We start from the raw sequence: 19,058 nt of genomic DNA on the forward strand, positions 1-19,058 counted from the left end.
CTGTGGAAGGAGGTTTGGGTCTCTGATGATAGTCTGAGCCTGTTCCTTCCCTTTATCTTGGTTAGACTCAAAGAACCTTTTGACACAAGCATTATCAAATATTGGAATCAAATATTATGTCAAATTATAGAAAAAACAATATTTAGATAATTGTGTTTTAAATTGTTTTTAAAATATGTGTTTTAAATTGTATATTTGTTTTAATGTTTTTGATTGCTGTAAACCACCCAGAGAGCTTCGGCTATGGGGCAGTATACAAGTGCAATCAATCAATCAATCAATCAATCAATCAATCAATATAGATAAGACCTAGTGAATATTTGACATCAAAATTTGCAGAGTAGAATTTCTGAGGGCAGCAAATTCATTTCAGCTGTAATACAATTCTATGGTGTGCCCATACTTAGATTAATATGTTCAGCTTTTGGTCACCTGCCCCATCTGGAAAAGGATAGCAAGGAATTGGGGATGGGATAGAAAAGGGCAGCTAAAATGATCAGACGTTTGAGCTTTTATTTATTAATTCATTTGTTTGTTATTGAGAGCAGGGAAACATCCTGAGCTGGGGACACACTAGAGGTTTATAAAAACTATAAACCATGTGGAGACAAATATTTTGGGCTCCTTCTGGGCAGAAGGGCAGGATAGAAATTTAATAAATAAATAAACTGTTCTGCCTCTCACAACTTAATAGTACTGAAGCTTACTGGAGTTCCTGCTGTATTAGCTTCTGGAGTTCACACAAGATGGTGGTGGTAGCTATTAGAATTAGATATGTTCTTTGGAATAGTCGCCCAATTATTACCATGCCAGCTCACAGTGGGATCTTCCGAGCCTATGCACTTCTCAATATCAGCAGTTGGGAGACAGCTAAGATGATACTTTGCATCAGGACCTGCATGACGTTCTCCTAGAAACATTGGGCTAACCGCAGTTGTGGACAAAATGCCCCCAAGGTATTCTAATATTAAATCTGAATGCAGTCAAAACATAAGATAAGGTTCTGTATCATTTTAATTCTTAATAAAACACCCAAACACTTTTCTGGAATGAGATGGTGAGAGTTGAGTTTGGCCCTGGTTTTGTATTCTAGCTGATGTGGCTGATGTCCCACCTGGAGTTAGTTGGAGAACACAAATGTTCCCAGAAATCATGTGTCACAAAAGTAAATAAAGTACTACGTAACAAGCCAATACTCAGTAAACATTTTACTGTTCATTTGGTTAAATGTGATAACAACTACAAAAATCATTGCTGTGCACTTGTTTCATCTGATCAAATAAAAGTGGTGCTGGTAAGTTATAATCGAGGCTTTATGAATATTTCAAAGTATTTACAGAAAACTGAAATGAATATTTGCTTTAGATAATTATGTTTAAGGCAGACCTTAATTCAATTTTCTATATTTGTTAACAGATATAACAGTTGTAGAGATAGGAGACAGAGTTAATTCAGTTCACATTTAAAGGCGAATCTTCCAGATTTCCACTTTCTGAAACAATGAACAATGAAACAGCTATCCTTTGAAATTCACACTTCTCTAAATTTTGCAATGAAGTTCTCCAGCCAAGTAATGTGTAGAAAAATACATATATTAGGCTAAATAGATTAGTGGAAATAACAAACGATAATGCATTATATTGGGGGAACTTGCTGTGCAACAATATGTTTATTAGGCAAAATTGCACACAAAAACATGCATACAAAGAGAAATTCACACTAAAATGCTGATGAATTTTCATGTGTACTTTAAAAAAATCAGAAACTGATGTGGAAATGTGCAGAACTGAACTTAAGATTGGAAAAAAGAGAAACCAAAATTGACTGATTTGCCCATCCCTAAACCAATTAAATCTCTTAACAGAAATAACGTAACTGCTGCTTGTTCCTTATTTTCTAGGGATTGTCCAGAACCCACACACATGTGTAAATATGATTCATTGGTTGGTTAGAAATAGTCTTCTAAATCTAAGAACTACCTCTGCTCAACAGAGAAACTGAAGGTTTGTGAAAATTTTAACAGTCCCTTTAAAAGCACAACCAAGGCAGTTCTGAAGTGACAAGAGGTTTCTCTAGCTCTCCTTTGTGGAGATGAAAGTAGACAGGAAAAGAGAGAACTGGATTATACAAGAAATACCAAAGAAGAAAAATAGTAGGCTATTGGGTAGAAAAGAGCTTCAAATACAGGAGGAAAGGGAGGACTGAGGACTGGAAAGTGGCAAATGTAACGCCAATATTCAAAAAGGGATCCAGAGGGGATCCCGGAAATTACAGGCCAGTTAGCTTAACTTCTGTCCCTGGAAAACTGGTAGAAAGTATTATTAAAGCTAGATTAACTAAGCACATAGAAGAACAAGCCTTGCTGAAGCAGAGCCAATATTCAATATAAACAAGTGTAAAATTATGCATATTGGAGCAAAAAATCTGAATTTCACATATACGCTCATGGGGTCTGAACTGGCGGTGACCGACCAGGAGAGAGACCTCGGGGTTGCAGTGGACAGCACGATGAAAATGTCGACCCAGTGTGCAGCAGCTGTGAAAAAGGCAAATTCCATGCTAGCGATAATTAGGAAAGGTATTGAAAATAAAACAGCCGATATCATAATGCCATTGTATAAATCTATGGTGCGGCCACATTTGGAATACTGTGTACAGTTCTGGTCGCCTCATCTCAAAAAGGATATTCTAGAGTTGGAAAAGGTTCAGAAGAGGGCAACCAGAATGATCAAGGGGATGGGGCGACTCCCTTACGAGGAAAGGTTGCAGCATTTGGGGCTTTTTAGTTTAGAGAAAAGGCGGGTCAGAGGAGACATGATAGAAGTGTATAAAATTATGCATGGCATTGAGAAAGTGGATAGAGAAAAGTTCTTCTCCCTCTCTCATAATACTAGAACTCGTGGACATTCAAAGAAGCTGAATGTTGGAAGATTCAGGACAGACAAAAGGAAGTACTTCTTTACTCAGCGCATAGTTAAACTATGGAATTTGCTCCCACAAGATGCAGTAATGGCCACCAGCTTGGACGGCTTTAAAAGAAGATTAGACAAATTCATGGAGGACAGGGCTATCAATGGCTACTAGCCATGAGGGCTGTGCTCTGCCACCCTAGTCAGAGGCAGCATGCTTCTGAAAACCAGTTGCTGGAAGCCTCAGGAGGGGAGAGTGTTCTTGCACTCGGGTCCTGCTTGCGGGCTTCCCCAGGCACCTGGTTGGCCACTGTGAGAACAGGATGCTGGACTAGATGGGCCACTGGCCTGATCCAGCAGGCTCTTCTTATGTTCTTATGTTCTTAGGGAAAGTCCTGTCTCAGTAACCTATTAGAATTCTTTGAGAGTGTCAACAAGCATATAGATAGAGGTGATCCAGTGGACATAGTGTACTTAGACTTTCAAAAAGCGTTTGACAAGGTACCTCACCAAAGACTTCTGAGGAAGCTTAGCAGTCATGGAATAAGAGGAGAGGTCCTCCTGTGGATAAGGAATTGGTTAAGAAGCAGAAAGCAGAGAGTAGGAATAAACGGACAGTTCTCCCAATGGAGGGCTGTAGAAAGTGGAGTCCCTCAAGGATCGGTATTGGCACCTGTACTTTTCAACTTGTTCATTAATGACCTAGAATTAGGAGTGAGCAGTGAAGTGGCCAAGTTTGCTGACGATACTAAATTGTTCAGGGTTGTTAAAACAAAAAGGGATTGTGAAGAGCTCCAAAAAGACCTCTCCAAATTGAGTGAATGGGCAGAAAAATGGCAAATGCAATTCAATATAAACAAGTGTAAAATTATGCATATTGGAGCAAAAAATCTTCATTTCACATATACGCTCATGGGGTCTGAACTGGCGGTGACCGACCAGGAGAGAGACCTCGGGGTTGCAGTGGACAGCACGATGAAAATGTCGACCCAGTGTGCGGCAGCTGTGAAAAAGGCAAATTCCATGCTAGCGATAATTAGGAAAGGTATTGAAAATAAAACAGCCGATATCATAATGCCGTTGTATAAATCTATGGTGCGGCCGCATTTGGAATACTGTGTACAGTTCTGGTCGCCTCATCTCAAAAAGGATATTATAGAGTTGGAAAAGGTTCAGAAGAGGGCGACCAGAATGATCGAGGGGATGGAGCGACTCCCTTACGAGGAAAGGTTGCAGCATTTGGGGCTTTTTAGTTTAGAGAAAAGGCGGGTCAGAGGAGACATGATAGAAGTGTATAAAATTATGCATGGCATTGAGAAAGTGGATAGAGAAAAGTTCTTCTCCCTCTCTCATAATACTAGAACTTGTGGACATTCAAAGAAGCTGAATGTTGGAAGATTCAGGACAGACAAAAGGAAGTACTTCTTTACTTAGCGCATAGGTAAACTATGGAATTTGCTCCCACAAGATGCAGTAATGGCCACCAGCTTGGATGGCTTTAAAAGAAGATTAGACAAATTCATGGAGGACAGGGCTATCAATGGCTACTAGCCGTGATGGCTGTGCTCTGCCATCCTAGTCAGAGGCAGCATGCTTCTGAAAACCAGTTGCCGGAAGCCTCAGGAGGGGAGAGTGTTCTTGCACTCGGGTCCTGCTTGCGGGCTTCCCCCAGGCACCTGGTTGGCCACTGTGAGAACAGGATGCTGGACTAGATGGGCCACTGGCCTGATCCAGCAGGCTCTTCTTATGTTCTTATGAAAACATCACAGAAGTTTGGACTCAGGAAGCAAACCAACAACGGTCTATGAAAAAAGTCTCATAATGTACCCAGTTTTTTTTTAATTTGGTAACAGTGGTGGTGGTGGGTATTTAGAATTAAGGAGGTAAAGGCTACATTAAACATAACCTATTGTGATTAATATACTTCAGAGACAGCTGGGGAGACAATGGGGAATTAGGATGACTACATGTTTCAGCCCAAATGAATTCAGCAGCTCGATCCTGTATATTTATTAGATGTAAGTCCCACTGAGTTCAGTGGGACATTCTACTGATTATACATAGATAGGATGAATTAACTTGGCTTGAATCCCAGTGTTTGATTTAACTACACTGTGTTTCAAGCTATATTTAAGCCTGCCTAAGTCTCCCAAGCTCACATCAGCAATCAAGACACCAAAAGGTTAAAAAAAATGATGCTGACATAGTACAAGATATCTTCCTAAAGCGTTACTCCTAATACACTATTGTTACATTTAGGGGGGATTCTGACTTAGAGGCGTTCAGTCATAATCCCACAGATGGTAGCTTCGCCCCATTGGCTCCTCAGCCAAGCACATACACCAAATGTCTGAACCTGTGGTTCCTCTCGTACTGAGCAGGATTACTATCGCAACAACACTATCGTTACGTTTAGGGGGGATTCTGACTTAGAGGCATTCAGTCATAATCCCACGGAACTCCTAATACATAAATCCTGTGACGAGAAAGAGTGAGATTTTGACAAGTAAACAAACCTATATAGGACCCATTTTGCCTCAAGTCCACTATATAATTTTGTCCATCATTGCAGAGAAATAGTAGACATTAAAGTTTACCTCCTCAACTTTTCTTGGAGGAGTAGCACAGCTGCTATGCCCTTGTCTCAATAATCTGAATGAGGTGTGGTATGAAATATACAAGATATTATGACATAAGGACTGATGTCATTACAATCAATCAGATCTGCAGTGGGACTGTAATGGTACAACAATATTTTTTTTCAAGTTTGGTACATCCAGGCACATAGGTTCTCTGTCCAGTGGGACACAGGAGAAAGCTTCAGGCTTCCACACTAACTGGTGGAACAGTTCTCAATGCCATGAAATGTTTTACCTGCTTAAGGCTGCAATCCCAAGATGGGGACAACGACAATGAAGGAAAAGCAGAGGCAGTTGAGCAGCCCATCCAAAGGCCTACTGGGCTTTCACTAGCAGGGTATAAGTGGATGAGATCTCTTACACTCCTACATCCTTTTCCATGTTTAAAAACTACTTCATTTCCTTTGGGAACAATGGAAAGAAAACCCATGAGAATAAACTACACTAGATCCAGTGACTCTGCCATCAGTAGGGGAAGGGCTGAAGAAGTTTCCGTGGTGGGAGGGAAGAGGAATGTGGCATTAGATCTCCAAGGATTGAGCTCTCTTTCTTGCAGAGAGTCATAGATTCTTCCTATGACCCTTGGGATTGCTAGGTAAGTTTGACAGAGTCAGTAGCAAAGGTGGTAACCATAGGATATTGCTGGCTATCCCTCTCTTGTTCCCATATGTCAGAAAATACTTCCTAGCTGACACATGTATGTTTATAACTTCATGACAGTCATGCCACTGAAGTTCATAGCTACCTGGTATGGAACATGTATTTGTCCAGCTCATAAAACTCAGATGTATGATGAACCAAGTGGCATTTTCCCCAAAAGTCCTTCTCCAGCACAGAATATAACATGAAGTTTTATGAGATTGTGTTCATGTATGTAGCGCCACATATCTCTGCAAGAATCTCAATGTACGAGGAGGCTTAGAATGGCATGTGTCTGGTCTCTGCCCCATAATTCATGCCTCATACCCCTGATTTATTGGGTGCTTATTGCTTTTGCACACTTTAATTGCATAATATTGAAATCTGGAGAGCTTAAAATGCTGGCTTTCTGATAATCAGCTAAGAAAGGGGTTTTTTACTCTGCTTAGGTGGGCTTTTCTGTGGCTTTCCCAAGCTCTGAGGGGACAGTGAGCATAATTGGTTTACGAATATTCTCACCTGCTTGTGTAAACAAGTGTCAGAGAAAGGCTTTTGGTAGTCCAAATTAAGCATGAGTAAGAAGAGGGAGTGAATGTTAAGAGATTAACAAAAGTCACCTGAGGTGAAGACCCAGCAACGTGCTGGGAAGATAATGATCTAACAGGTATAAGGTGCCCCCTCCCAGAGGCTCTTTTGGGTATAAATAAAGGACCCCTAGATCAGGGAGATTGAGCCTCAAAGTAACAACAAGATTAAGCCTTCAGGGGTCTCAAAATCCACAAAGCAACATCCAGCAAGAGGTTTCAGAAGACTCAAGATAGCATCAAGAAAGGCCAAGCTTCAAGCAGAGTATCCAGCCAAAAATCCTCACTGGCTGTTCGTGAGGCTTCCAGCCAGTGCAAAACATAAGATAAGAGCATAGATGGGGAGGGGGGAAGAGACCCATTAGCCAGCAGTTTCATTTTAGTGTTTTACTACTTGCAAATGACAGCAATGTAACCAGCTTGCCTTAATAAACCATTTAACTTCTTCACCACCAAAAGTGTTCATTGCCTCCTGAAATTTCAAACTAATTTGCTTTGTGCCTGACCGGGGGCTAGGCATTTGGCAAAACAATGTACTATGAGAGTTCAGTAGGCCAGATGATGAAAGCCAATTTTTGTGTTGGTGTATGGGTGGAAGTTCTTTCATTTTAAAGCCCTTATGTTCATTTAGGGATGGGGCAAAAAATTAAAGCATGGGTGCTTTACTATGTGGTCACCCAACTTGAATTGTGAGCAGAATCAAGGTGAGCACCTCAGATGTTGAATTGTACAGAATCAGCCGATGTTGAATTTTACTTGCATATTCACCCCCGTGTATGGTTCATGAGTTGCAATAGGTAATTAGCTCCATTTCTTGAGTTTGCCCACCATTACAGAGCTTCTCATATAGAAACCCTTTTGATAATCTTCCATGGAAACCTAGGCTTCCCCAGAATACAGTTTGAATTCCACCACTTCAAGAAGTTTGCTATGTTACTTTTTCATTCTTTTTTCCCCCTAGACAGAAAGGCCCTTATGCAATGCAGCTGCAGATGTTTTGCATTCTTATGCTGGGCGCATTGGTGGTGACAACTGACCCTGACCAATGCAGATGTAAAGATAAAGTGAACACTTGTGTTATCCATGATGGAGTCCCTGGGGTGAATGGATTACCAGGAAGAGATGGGTGGCCAGGGCCTAAAGGTGAAAAGGGAGAGCCAGGTATGGTACTATTAACATATGAAAGCAGTTAATGTGTTCAGAAAGGTCCACATGCATAGCTTTTCTTTCCAAATCAATTCAATTACCATTTATGTCAACTCATATGTATTATTCAATGTGTTAGAAATGGTTTACATTTTGTTCAGGTATAGAGACACATGATTTCATTAGGAGGAGACATAGCTGGAAAGCTCTTAGAAAAGCCAGACCTATTTTTGTTTATTCAACAATGCACATGCAGTTGTACATTTCTGGAAATTGATTCCCATTGAATTCAACGAGTCTTAATCCCTTCCCCTCCTCCACAGCCCCAGGTGCACAGCATTGTAGCCTAAGCAAGTCTGCATAAAATTGATCCTAAGCAAGTTTAGAATTTATGTGGTTCCCAGATAGCCTTTCTTCCAAGTACTGATCAGACTGAGACATCCTCAGCTTCCATGCACTTCCATACTGTTCTCTAGATCAGAGATGTGGAACTTGTGGCTCTCCAGATATTGCTGTATTCCGACCTCCCATCAGCTCCAGCCAACATGGCCATTGGGCAAGGATGATGGGAGTTGGAGTCCAACACCATCTAGAGTGTCAAAGGTTCCCCATCTCTGCTCTAGACCTTTGATGACTGCATGTGAAACAGAATTTCAGCAATTGAAGCCATTCCCTGTGTCTGGGGTCTGCAACATAGTGGTTGTGCGCACTTCAGACACCCCCTTGACAGTTGTCAAGGCCCCCTGCCTGTCCCAATTTTTATTTTTATTTAATAGTTAAGGGGGGGATTGTTTGACTTGGGCATGTTGTCTGCTTTTTTCTTTCTGTGTTTTATTTGTTTGGGGATAGGTGTAGGGGTTTTGCAGGGGTTTTTTGGGGGGGTTGTCTTAGTTTTCTTCTATGAATAGGCATGTTCTGGTGCCCACGAGAATTTCTTAGACCTGCAAATATGCCCTCAGGCTCCCCAAAGGGTTTGGACACCTGCCCCACATGATGCATTATTTGTAACCCTAGCCCTGCTCTGGTACCATGGGGTGACTCATCTACAGACTATAGCATTCTGGAAGGATATACTGGAGGGCAGGGAGGCTTGCCCCTTGGATCCTACACTGCCTATACCTGCTCTAAATTTTACTTGGTATGTGTCACTATTTTAGACCTGTAATGGTTTGCAGTTGCTAAAAAGTATATATTGAACAAAACATCTGCCATTTTCAGAATGTTTTCTGTGACATATTTGTGCTTATTTCTACTAAATATCACAAGCTTTCATGATGCCAGAAAATCTTGTTACATTAAGATGCTTGGCCTGCTTCTATCACCCATCCAGTTGATGAGATGGCCAGGATTATGTGGGATACAGGGTCCCTCTAATGTGAGTAGGAACTATAGTGATCTAGAAATGGTTGTACGGGGGCAATCAGTTCTGAGTGAGACCAGCAAGAAAAACAATCTAAGGGATATTTAACTAGTTTCAGGTTTATCTTTAGTTTGAATACCACACTGCTAAGTGAAGTTTGTTCCTTCTAACCCAGTCTGTATGGGTTGTTTATAAACTTGCAAAGAGTATATCCCCCCCCGGGGGGGAACTCAGGCCTCCTGGGCTACAAGTATTGCAAGATGGTTGTTCGGATTTTTTTCTTCAAATGTAAAAGTGACAGAACAGCATACAAAGACAGGGACCTGGGATGATTTCTTGTATAAACCTTACCATGTGGGTCCGAAATTGGCATGCTGAAGTCATGAGGTGAGTCCTTCCTCTACTACAGTTGAAGAAACCAGAGGGAGGCCAAAGGCAAACTGTGGAAGGAGAAGAATGGAAAGGAATTGAGACTCCAGGGAGAGGAAGAGCAGGAGGAAATGGATGGTCTTTACCTACCTACCCATCTCACCACCTATCGCATCAAATGTGATGGTCACATCTTCATCAGATATATTGGGAAAGGCCGTAACTCAATGGCAGAGTATCTGCTTTGCATGCAGAAGACCCCTAGTTCATCCCGAACATCTCCAGGTAGGACTGGGAATATTCTCTGTCTGAAAACTTGGGGAGCTGCTGCCAGTCAGTGTAGACAATGCTGAGCTAGGTGGACCAATGGTCTGACTCAGTACAAGGCAGCTTCCTATGTGGCTGGGGGGGTATTTTCACAGCAGCAATGCCCTCAGCCAAGATTAGGACTCTGGGAGCAGGTGTTAGCCCTTCCCCATTCCAGGGCTGGCTCCAGTTTGAGGAGACCCGGGCAAAGTGTTCTATGGTGAGTCCCCTCTATCGAGTGGCTGGATCTAGCCACTATTTCAATTTTCTACAATCCCAGAACTATGCAGGTATTGTGGGAAATGAAAATGGTGGCTAGATCCAATTGCCCTGTGCTGCTCTGGTTGCTGGGCCAAGAAAAAAAAACCCTAAAGGGCTGAGGGCTGGCATCAAGTGTGAGTCCTGCCAGCATACTGGGACCCTGGTGACCAGGGCTTTGGAGTCGGTACGCCAAACCTTCGACTCCAACTCCAACTCCTCTATTTTTCCACTGTCCGACTCCAACTCCGACTCTGACTCCAACTCCTCTATTTTTCTACTGTCCGACTCCGACTCCATCCAAAATTTCTTCTTGTCAATCAAAATTTATTTGGAAGTCAGAGTCGGTACATTTCTACCGACTCTGTCTCCGACTCCACCTAAAATTGCTCCCAACTCCAACTCCACCCAAAATTGCTCCCAACTCCACCCAAAATTGCTCCCAACTCCACCCAAAATTGCTCCCAACTCCGACTCCGACTCCACCCAAAATTGCTCCCTACTCCGACTCCACGACTCCAACTCCACAGCCCTGCTGGTGACTACCCAAAGATGCCAGGCGCTGGCCTAGCCCCCCTCCACCCATGCCACAGCCTTAATCTAGATTAGACTACACACAGAGACCTGCTATTTAATTACATTAAAGACATAATCCCATTTTGTATAACATTTGGTTTGACCCTAGCAAGTACTATGAGAATAGAGACATCAAGCAGCTAAGAACTCGGATGAAGCATTTGAAAATATAATTGCTTTGCAAGGAGTGGTTAGCAAAGCTCAGAAAGGTAAATTGCTGTGTGCCCCAGTTGTAGAAGCATGTGATAGGTGATAGGTTTTGGCTGTTTAGGTTCAGTCCATTTTTCTTTAATTTGCATGTGCAGAAGGATAATGCTGAGTAGAAAGAGAGTGAGCCTGAAGGTCACTGAAGTCACTGTGGTTTTATAGAGATGCATCATGCAAGCATTGTAATTGAAGCTAAAATTGGCATTAATTCAAAATATGACATGTTAAAGTACTTAGAAAGCCACCCTGAAAAGCACTGGCTGTAGCTCAGAATATAGCACAAATAGGAATATTTGATACATTTTAACAATTGAGTTTGTTTGAGAAGTGTTTGAGCAGAAAACTGACATTCTCAAGTGTTGTAAAATTTAATCTTGGATACATATAAACAGAGTCATCAATTAACCCCCGAGGGCATTAACCCTCAAAAATGAATACGTGGGAGAACGTTAATATCCTTCAAAATTCCTTCCAGCTTTGTTATTTAGCTTGAAGTAGCATCATCATCACCTATTGACATTTAATTTACAGTTGCACTGTATCATGGGTTTGGGCCTCTATATTGCTGTGTATTAGAGCTTGTGGAACAACCTCCCAGAGCAGATACGCCTGGTGCCAACGTTACTATCTTTTCGGCGCCAGGTTATAACTTTCCTCTTCGCCCAGGCATTTTAATCATTTTATTCATGTTTGTACGTATGTATTGGAATTGTTTTAATTTAATATTTGAATTTTAATTGTGTTTTAATGTGTTATATGCTATTGTGTTTTTATGTTGTTCTTGTTCTTGTTAACCGCCCAGAGAGCTTCGGCTATGGGGCGGTCTATAAGTTTAATGAAATGAAATGAAATGAAATGATGAATGTATTTACTTGAACTAGGACTGTGCTTTTTTAAAAAACCTTCAGGATTGTGTTGCTTTTCATTATTTTTTCTTTTGTCAGTTATAATCGCATTATGCCTGGAACTGCCTTCCAGAATGCCTCTTTGTGACCACTTCCCTTATTTCTCTTAAGACCCTCCTCTAAACTCACCTTTCCCAATAAACCTTTGGATCATTCCCCCTAGTTCCCACTGTAACTAAATTAAAGTCGTGCAACTGAAGTAATATTCCCAGAATGGTTCATCATAGGAATTTTATCATTTCTGAACAAATGCAAATTAAATTCAAATGGACCCCAGTTCTCTAAATATTACATTTGTCTTGAATATATTCAGCAGCCATAAAGAACATAGTGGAGATTTTAGTGTCATAATGAACAAAGTATATATACAGAAATCCATCTGGGATCTGTATAATGTCCAAAGTAGAAATTATGGAAGTGCTAAGGGGATTAACCAGAATAAAATGCACCCTGTGGATTTTCTGGGGAGAAATTCATGATTCTTTACCATGATAATCAGAATGCATGGTACAATTCTGTGTTAGTTTCACACATCCGTACACTTAACTTATCCAGACTGGAGAGGGGAAGAAGGATCTGCATTCCTAACCAAGCTCATTAAAACTTGACAAAGTGATGAAAGTGAGAGAAGTGAATGACATTTCAGCATCTCTTTAGCTCTGCTTCATCCTTGTGGTCTAAGTGTTGGTGAAAAAACATCGAAAGACAGCCACGCACATCGTGGCAAAATCCAAATGTGAGCAGTTAAGTGGCGTGCCTGCTTCTCCAAGAACCCCTGCTCTGCAACAAATAGTGGCACTGGCATCACATAATACGAATGCAGAACTTGGAATAAATGATATGCAAACAGAAGGCATATTTCAGTATCTAAGTGGAGAAGCAGTAGGATACTCATGCTGGGTAGAACATGAACCAAATGATGCTCATTGAGCTGCTTATACATGGATTGTGGAATGACTTCAATTGTGCCATTGAAAAAATTAATAATTAGTTAATATTAATTTCTTTTTTTTAAAAGTATCACTTAATACTCAGTTTTATACATTTTAATTGTGACTATCTACCAGATAAAGAATTCTTTACTGATTAATATTTTGACTGATTAGTTAGTTTTGGTTGTATCCAACAAAGCTGCTCCATTCATGCAAGGACTTCTGCTTCTGCAACCGAACTTTCCTTCTCTCTTCACTCCCTACAGCCCCCCCCCATCTACTTTAGAGGGTTGTGCTGAGGTGAGGTTGTTCTGCCCTATATCTGCCTGTGGGAACAGAGAATGCATTGGCAGGCCCAGCAGGGTGGCCACTGCAGGTTGCCAAAGAAGAGAAAATGCATCACCGAAAAAGAAGACAAAGATTTGCATAAAAAGTGCACGTTTGCATATGCAAGTTATATGCATAACTGAAATAATTATTATGATTTTAATAGAAATGCTATGTATCTCAGTAAACCAGGTGTGGAGAACCTTTGACCCTCCAGATGTTGCCGAACCACAACTCTCATTAGCCCCAGCAAGCATTGCAAATGGCCAGGGATGATGGAAGCTACAGTTCAGCAACATCTGATCTAAAGATAGCCCACACTTGCAGTAGAATTGTGACCTGTGTGCTTCCTTAATCTGCTGTCCAGATGCTGCTCAGTGTTGATGGGCTCCCTTCTTACAGTCCTTTTTTTTTTAAAAAAAACTGCACTTGGACCGGACAGCCCTCCAAACAGAGTGCACATTCAAATACAGGTCTATCCTCAGTAATGTAGGGCACATAGACACCCTAAATCACCAGCCGTGGCAAAGGCAGTCTGGGCAACATCCTCTGAGGCACTCAGAGAAGGGACTGTCCACATGAATTAATGTGAGAAAAGATCAAAAAATAAAACATGCAATAAAATTGTGCAAGAGCAAAGATAAGCTAGCATGAAGTTTCTTTGCTGTCTTTCTTGGCCAGTCTGCTGTCATTTTTTGATTATCTTTTCTTCAGTAAAATGATTATCTTTTCTGCAGTCTGCTTTAGCTAATCAGGTGGAACTGTTTTGATTTTGGTAAGTAATGTTACTTTTGAGTAAACAGGGTTTATGTTGTAGATTCTAGCCATCAGCACAACATTCTTTTTTTAAAAAAATATCAATAATCTATCAGTAGATTATTGTAAACCACCCTAGGATCTTCTATTTGCGGGTGGGGCTGGCACAGGTGAATGCCTACACTTAATGGCCCAGTTTCAGGACTTGACAGAGGAACTGGGGGTTCCTCTAGCCGTGGAAAAGACGGAAGGACCAGCACCAGTTTTGACTTTTTTAGGCATCGAAATTGATTCTGGGAAGCAATGCTGTAGGCTACCCCAGAACAAGCTTCTAATCCTCCACAATAAGATAAAGGAAGTTACAGGTGCGAGGAAAGTTTTCCTCTCCACCCTCCAGGAGTTAGCAGGGCACCTTAATTTTACGTGCAGGGTCATAGCACCTGGCAGAGCATTTCTGAGGCGCGTATATGAGGCCATGGTGGGGCTCTTACGACCCCGCCATCGGTTTCGGGATACAGCGGCTTTACGCGCCAACCTGGCTGTGTGGTCCTCCTTTTTACAGGATTTCAATGGCATATCCTTTTGGAGGCAGGACCGACTCCTGGAGGCCGAGTTACAGGTCCACTCTGATGCGTCTGGGGGTTATGGCTTTGGGGTAGTCTTTGGGTCTTCCTGGTGTAAGGGACAATGGCCACAGACGTGGGTTCAAGATGCTCTAGACAAGGATCTGACCTTTTTGGAATTTTTCCCCATAGTGGTGGCAATCTATTTGTGGGCTGTGGAGTTGAAGAACTCCACTGTCCACTTCTGGTGTGATAACATGGCTACAGTACATGTTATCAATTCCCTCACATCCAGAAATGCCAGGGTTATGGGTCTTGTCCGTTCTTTTGTTCTCCAGTGCCTGCGCTTTAATGTTCTTTTTCGGGCACGGCATGTTCCTGGCATTATCAATAGTGTTGCTGATGGTCTGTCACGGAACCAGATGGACCGTTTCCGTCAGCTGGCGCCGCTGGCCAGGGCTCAGCTGGAAGCCGTGCCCCCTGCGCTATGGGAGATTGGAGAGCAGAGTCGGAGAGGGCCATAAGCCTTTCCATTGCCCCCAGTACGCTCGCCAGTTACCAGAGAGCAGGTAGGGACATGCAGGACTTCTGGGCCTCCAAAGGCTATGCACCGGAGTGGCCTATTTCGGTAAATCACCTGCTTGAATTCCTAGTGGACAACAGGAAACGGGGCCTGTCAGTCCGAACGCTACAAGGTAAGCTGGCGGGGCTTTCCTTTTTAGCAAAGGCAGGTGGTTTTCTGGATCATACCGGGGACTTTAGGGTCCGCCGCATGTTGGCTGGGTGGGCTAAAAATTCCCGTCAACCTTTCTCACTGGATATTATACTAGGGATGGTTCATCAGTGGGAAACTGTCTGTTCTTCTAGTTATGAAGCCAAGCTATTCCAGGCAGTGGCCTTTACGCTATTTTTGGAGCCTTCCGGATAGGTGAGGTGGTGGCTGGCTCTAAACATGACACGTCTCGACGTGCCCTCCAGTTTTCGGATGTCTCCATAGAAGGAGGCTGTGCTTGCATAACTTTGAGATGGTCTAAAATGGATCAAAAATGTAAGGGGAGACAGGTGCGCTTGGCCCCATCAACAGAGCCTCACCTCTGCCCAGTGCGGGCTCTAAATAATTTCCTAAGAACCAGGGGATCAGCCGAAGGATATTTATTTACCCATGTAAATCTGGATCCTCTTTCTATTTACCAGTTTTGGGCATTAACAAAACTAGCATTGCATGGGATGGGTTATGATGCCTCACAATTCGGAACACATTAATTTAGAATAGGAGCTGCTTCTACGGCAGCAGGTTTTGGTTTTCCCCAGGCGACAGTACAGGCCGTTGGGCGTTGGTCCTCTGATGTGTATAAGGGCTACATTCGCCCCTTCTAGAGGGCAGGGCATGCGGAAGCCTAACACTTTTCATTTGTTTTGGCAGGTTGCTGGACAGGGACGGAGAGGAAATGCGGCCACAGCATGGTCTTCTGGGCAGCCCGGAGGGCAGCGAAGTTGAGCATGGGCTCGCAGTTGGGCCTCAGTAGATGGGCTGCAGTACAGTGGCTTGGCCGGCGAGGAATGCATTGGGAGGGGCTCCTACCTGCTCTGTTCCGGCAAGGTTTGGTGCAGACAATTCCACAAGTGCTGGTCATCCATCTGGGTGGTAATGACCTTGGCTTGATGAAGGGCAAGGCCCTCATCATACAGGCATCTAAGGACATGCAAGCGATAAGGCAGCGTTGGCCTTGGGTACGTCTGATGTGGTCAGACCTGCTTCCACGCAAGGTATGGTGTGATGTTTGGGACCTGGCGGGGGTTGATCGAGTAAGGAAGAAGGTCAACCGGCAGATTCGGTTGGCTCTTCTCGGGCAAGGGGGGTTAGTCATTCCGCATCCCCAAATTCAGCAACAGAAGGGTGAACTGTACAGGGCCGATGGCATTCACTGTCAGACGCAGGTAACGACTTATTTTTGGGAGACCTGCAGAGATGTCTGCGAGAGGTGCTTCTCGGCAGTGGGGTAAAGGGGGACTAAATAGAGATTTGTCCCCTTTTGTGGCGGGAAGGTGCGGGAATGGGAAATAGGTAAGGACAGCTAGGTGGCCCCCTTAGGCACCTTTGAAGGTGATTGGCAGTTCCGGAGGCCTGTCTCTCAGGGCTTTACGGCTCTAGGGCAGGATATGGGCTGCTTCTGGGGCCAACTTATCCTCATCTACCCAGGGGTTATACGGTCCCGGGTGGGGATGATGTGGGAAGGCCCCCCTACTCACCTGCAAGGTGTGGCCAGGGTAAAGGGTAAGCAGATGGGCTTGCCCTTGCCCCAACAGGGGCTGGTCGCCCGAGAGCTGTGTGGCAAGCTACTTGCTTATAGACAGTTCCCGCACCTAGGTTTCCCTCTGCAGGTCACTTTAAATTGGGTTTTTGTTTACTGTAATTTAAATAAAGTGGCCCTTGTTCAACCCAAGCTGATGTCTCTGTGTTTTATTTCACCCCTCAACTGCAATACCCACTGATGAGTAGCTTTGGTTGGAAATAGACAATAATTTTTAGACCTCAAATTTCTGAAGCATCTAGTCATTCTGAGGCTTCAAGGACATAAACTTTGTGTTGTTATTCTCTCTAGTGTCACTGTAAAAAAAATAATGTGCAGAATAAGCTGTGGTATCCCATATTACCCCCTATAGAATGACTTTGTTTAAAATTTCTGCACCAAAATATTTGAATTTTCAAAAAATAATCCAGTACAATTAAAATCAGATTTGAAAATTTGATAAAATTAAAATTTAGGATCCACTTGAAACTTTGTATATACTGTACATTTCAGAACCCTCCTTTTTGTTGAATGATATTCAACAGAGTGGTAGTTATCTGAAAGAAGAGACATGCTCTATGTTTTGTGTAAAAAAACAGTTTTGCGTTAAGGAACAGCCATTTAAAATAAAGGATTTCTGGTAGTGGTACCAGATAGCTCCAAATGCATTATAGCTCATGCATACATGTGTAAGAATGATTACCTTGTGTTTACTTTTTTACTTTTTACATGATGTTTGGTATGTTAATGACAGTGAGTGATGATTGTCACATACACACATGGGCCAAGATCCAAGGGGTTGGGCAGATTTTTTGCAAATATCACAAGCCACCTCCATTTCAAAGGAGGTTTGCTATGAGACATGAAGAGTTGATATTTGCGACACTCGAGCCCAGAGCCCCTGTTGACACTTGGAACTAGTTGTAGATCTGGGTCATGATAACTCATGATGTAACACAACTATTAAAACAAAAAGAGAAAGGTTTATTGCTATGGCCTTTTGTGGAATAGCATCCCAAGAGGCCAGGAGTGCTCTTGTCTCCATTTCAGGCCTCTATTGCCGAGTGTACACGTGATTAAATCCTTAGATCTGGTTCTGTGAATACAGGATGGTAAACAGTTACTTTTCTTCTCTTATGCAGCTATCGCTTTGAAAGGAGTGGTAAATAAAGTGGGCAACAAAATATTTACTATGAATGGGAAGGAAATTGATTTTAAAACCACAGTCCAGACATGTCAACATTATGGGGGTTCCATTGCAACTCCCATGAATGAAGAGGAGAATGAAGCTATTGTGGATATTTTGACACTGAAAAACCGCTATGCCTACCTAGGATTGAAGGCAGGCTCTGTTCCAGGGAAATTCCACTATTTGGATGGTTCAGCTGTGAATTATACGAAGTGGTATAAAAATGAGCCAAATGGAGGGGGTGCAGAAAAGTGCATGGAGATGTATACTGATGGAACCTGGAATGACAAGACGTGCAACCAGCATCGTCTCATTGTCTGTGAATTTTAAACACATCCTTCCAGTATTTGCAGTGCAGCCTTAGAACTGGCTTTGTATTAGTTTTTCATGAATTTTCCAAGGGAAATTTTTCAGAATTGTGGTCTTGTGCAGGGTTGATGAGTCATTTCTGACAAACTTCTTACCTGCCCTCAGAAAACTAAAAATTCCAGGATTCTTCAGAGATGTCAGTTTTGATGGTATAAGTATGTTGTGCTGATGGGCCTATGAGCACAGTAGAGTTAATGGTGTATATTCTGTTTTTCTCATCTAAGGTAGTAAAGGGATTCTTTGAACTAGGAAAGGCAGGAAGAATCAACCAAATCAGAATTGCCAAGCTTCTGAATGTTTGTAAGGAAATTTAATGATGATTTACGGATAAGGAGAAATGTATTTTTTTTAAAAATAAATGTTTTAAAAATGTCAACTATGTCAATTCAAAATATAAAAAATATTACATAAACTGAATGCTTGGATATTTTGAAAGTGAGTAGCAGCTTTGACTGCCTATTTGCAATTTTGAATGGAATTCTGTATTTGATGGACTGATGTGTTTGAACACATTGAACTGTCAGTCTCACAGAAATGAGACTCTCAATGTAAAATATCAACATTCCTAATCTTAATATATTTTAATGATTTAAAATAGTGCAGCAGATGTTTTCTTTTGAGAGGGAAGGTGACTGATAAACTGGTACATAACTCTCCTGTTTGAATTGGTCTTAGATCTCTCTATTGAGACACTCTGTAAAAGGATGCAGTTAAAGTTGGAATGACACTTTTG

General features: G+C 42.3%; 1 protein-coding gene across 4 annotated transcripts; it reads left to right on the top strand.

The window, feature by feature from the left end:
• Window positions 1-1,220: 1,220 nt before the first annotated feature.
• LOC133388738 (pulmonary surfactant-associated protein A-like) lies at window positions 1,221-18,841 on the top strand. 4 transcript variants are annotated; one of them, XM_061634969.1, is made up of 4 exons: window positions 1,221-1,294; window positions 7,733-7,932; window positions 15,900-16,243; window positions 17,910-18,006. In XM_061634969.1, exons 2-4 carry the CDS (start codon window positions 7,752-7,754, stop codon window positions 17,919-17,921), a joined length of 537 nt encoding a protein of 178 aa, XP_061490953.1. In that variant the 5' UTR covers window positions 1,221-1,294; window positions 7,733-7,751; the 3' UTR covers window positions 17,922-18,006. The 4 variants fall into 4 exon arrangements, with proteins under 4 accessions (XP_061490953.1, XP_061490952.1, XP_061490950.1 ...); XM_061634968.1 differs by lacking the exon at window positions 15,900-16,243 and having other exon boundaries at window positions 17,910-18,841; XM_061634966.1 differs by lacking the exon at window positions 17,910-18,006 and having other exon boundaries at window positions 15,900-17,190.
• Window positions 18,842-19,058: the final 217 nt, after the last annotated feature.

This window comes from Rhineura floridana, chromosome 7 (assembly GCF_030035675.1).
Source record: "Rhineura floridana isolate rRhiFlo1 chromosome 7, rRhiFlo1.hap2, whole genome shotgun sequence".
Classification (NCBI taxonomy): domain Eukaryota; kingdom Metazoa; phylum Chordata; class Lepidosauria; order Squamata; family Rhineuridae; genus Rhineura; species Rhineura floridana.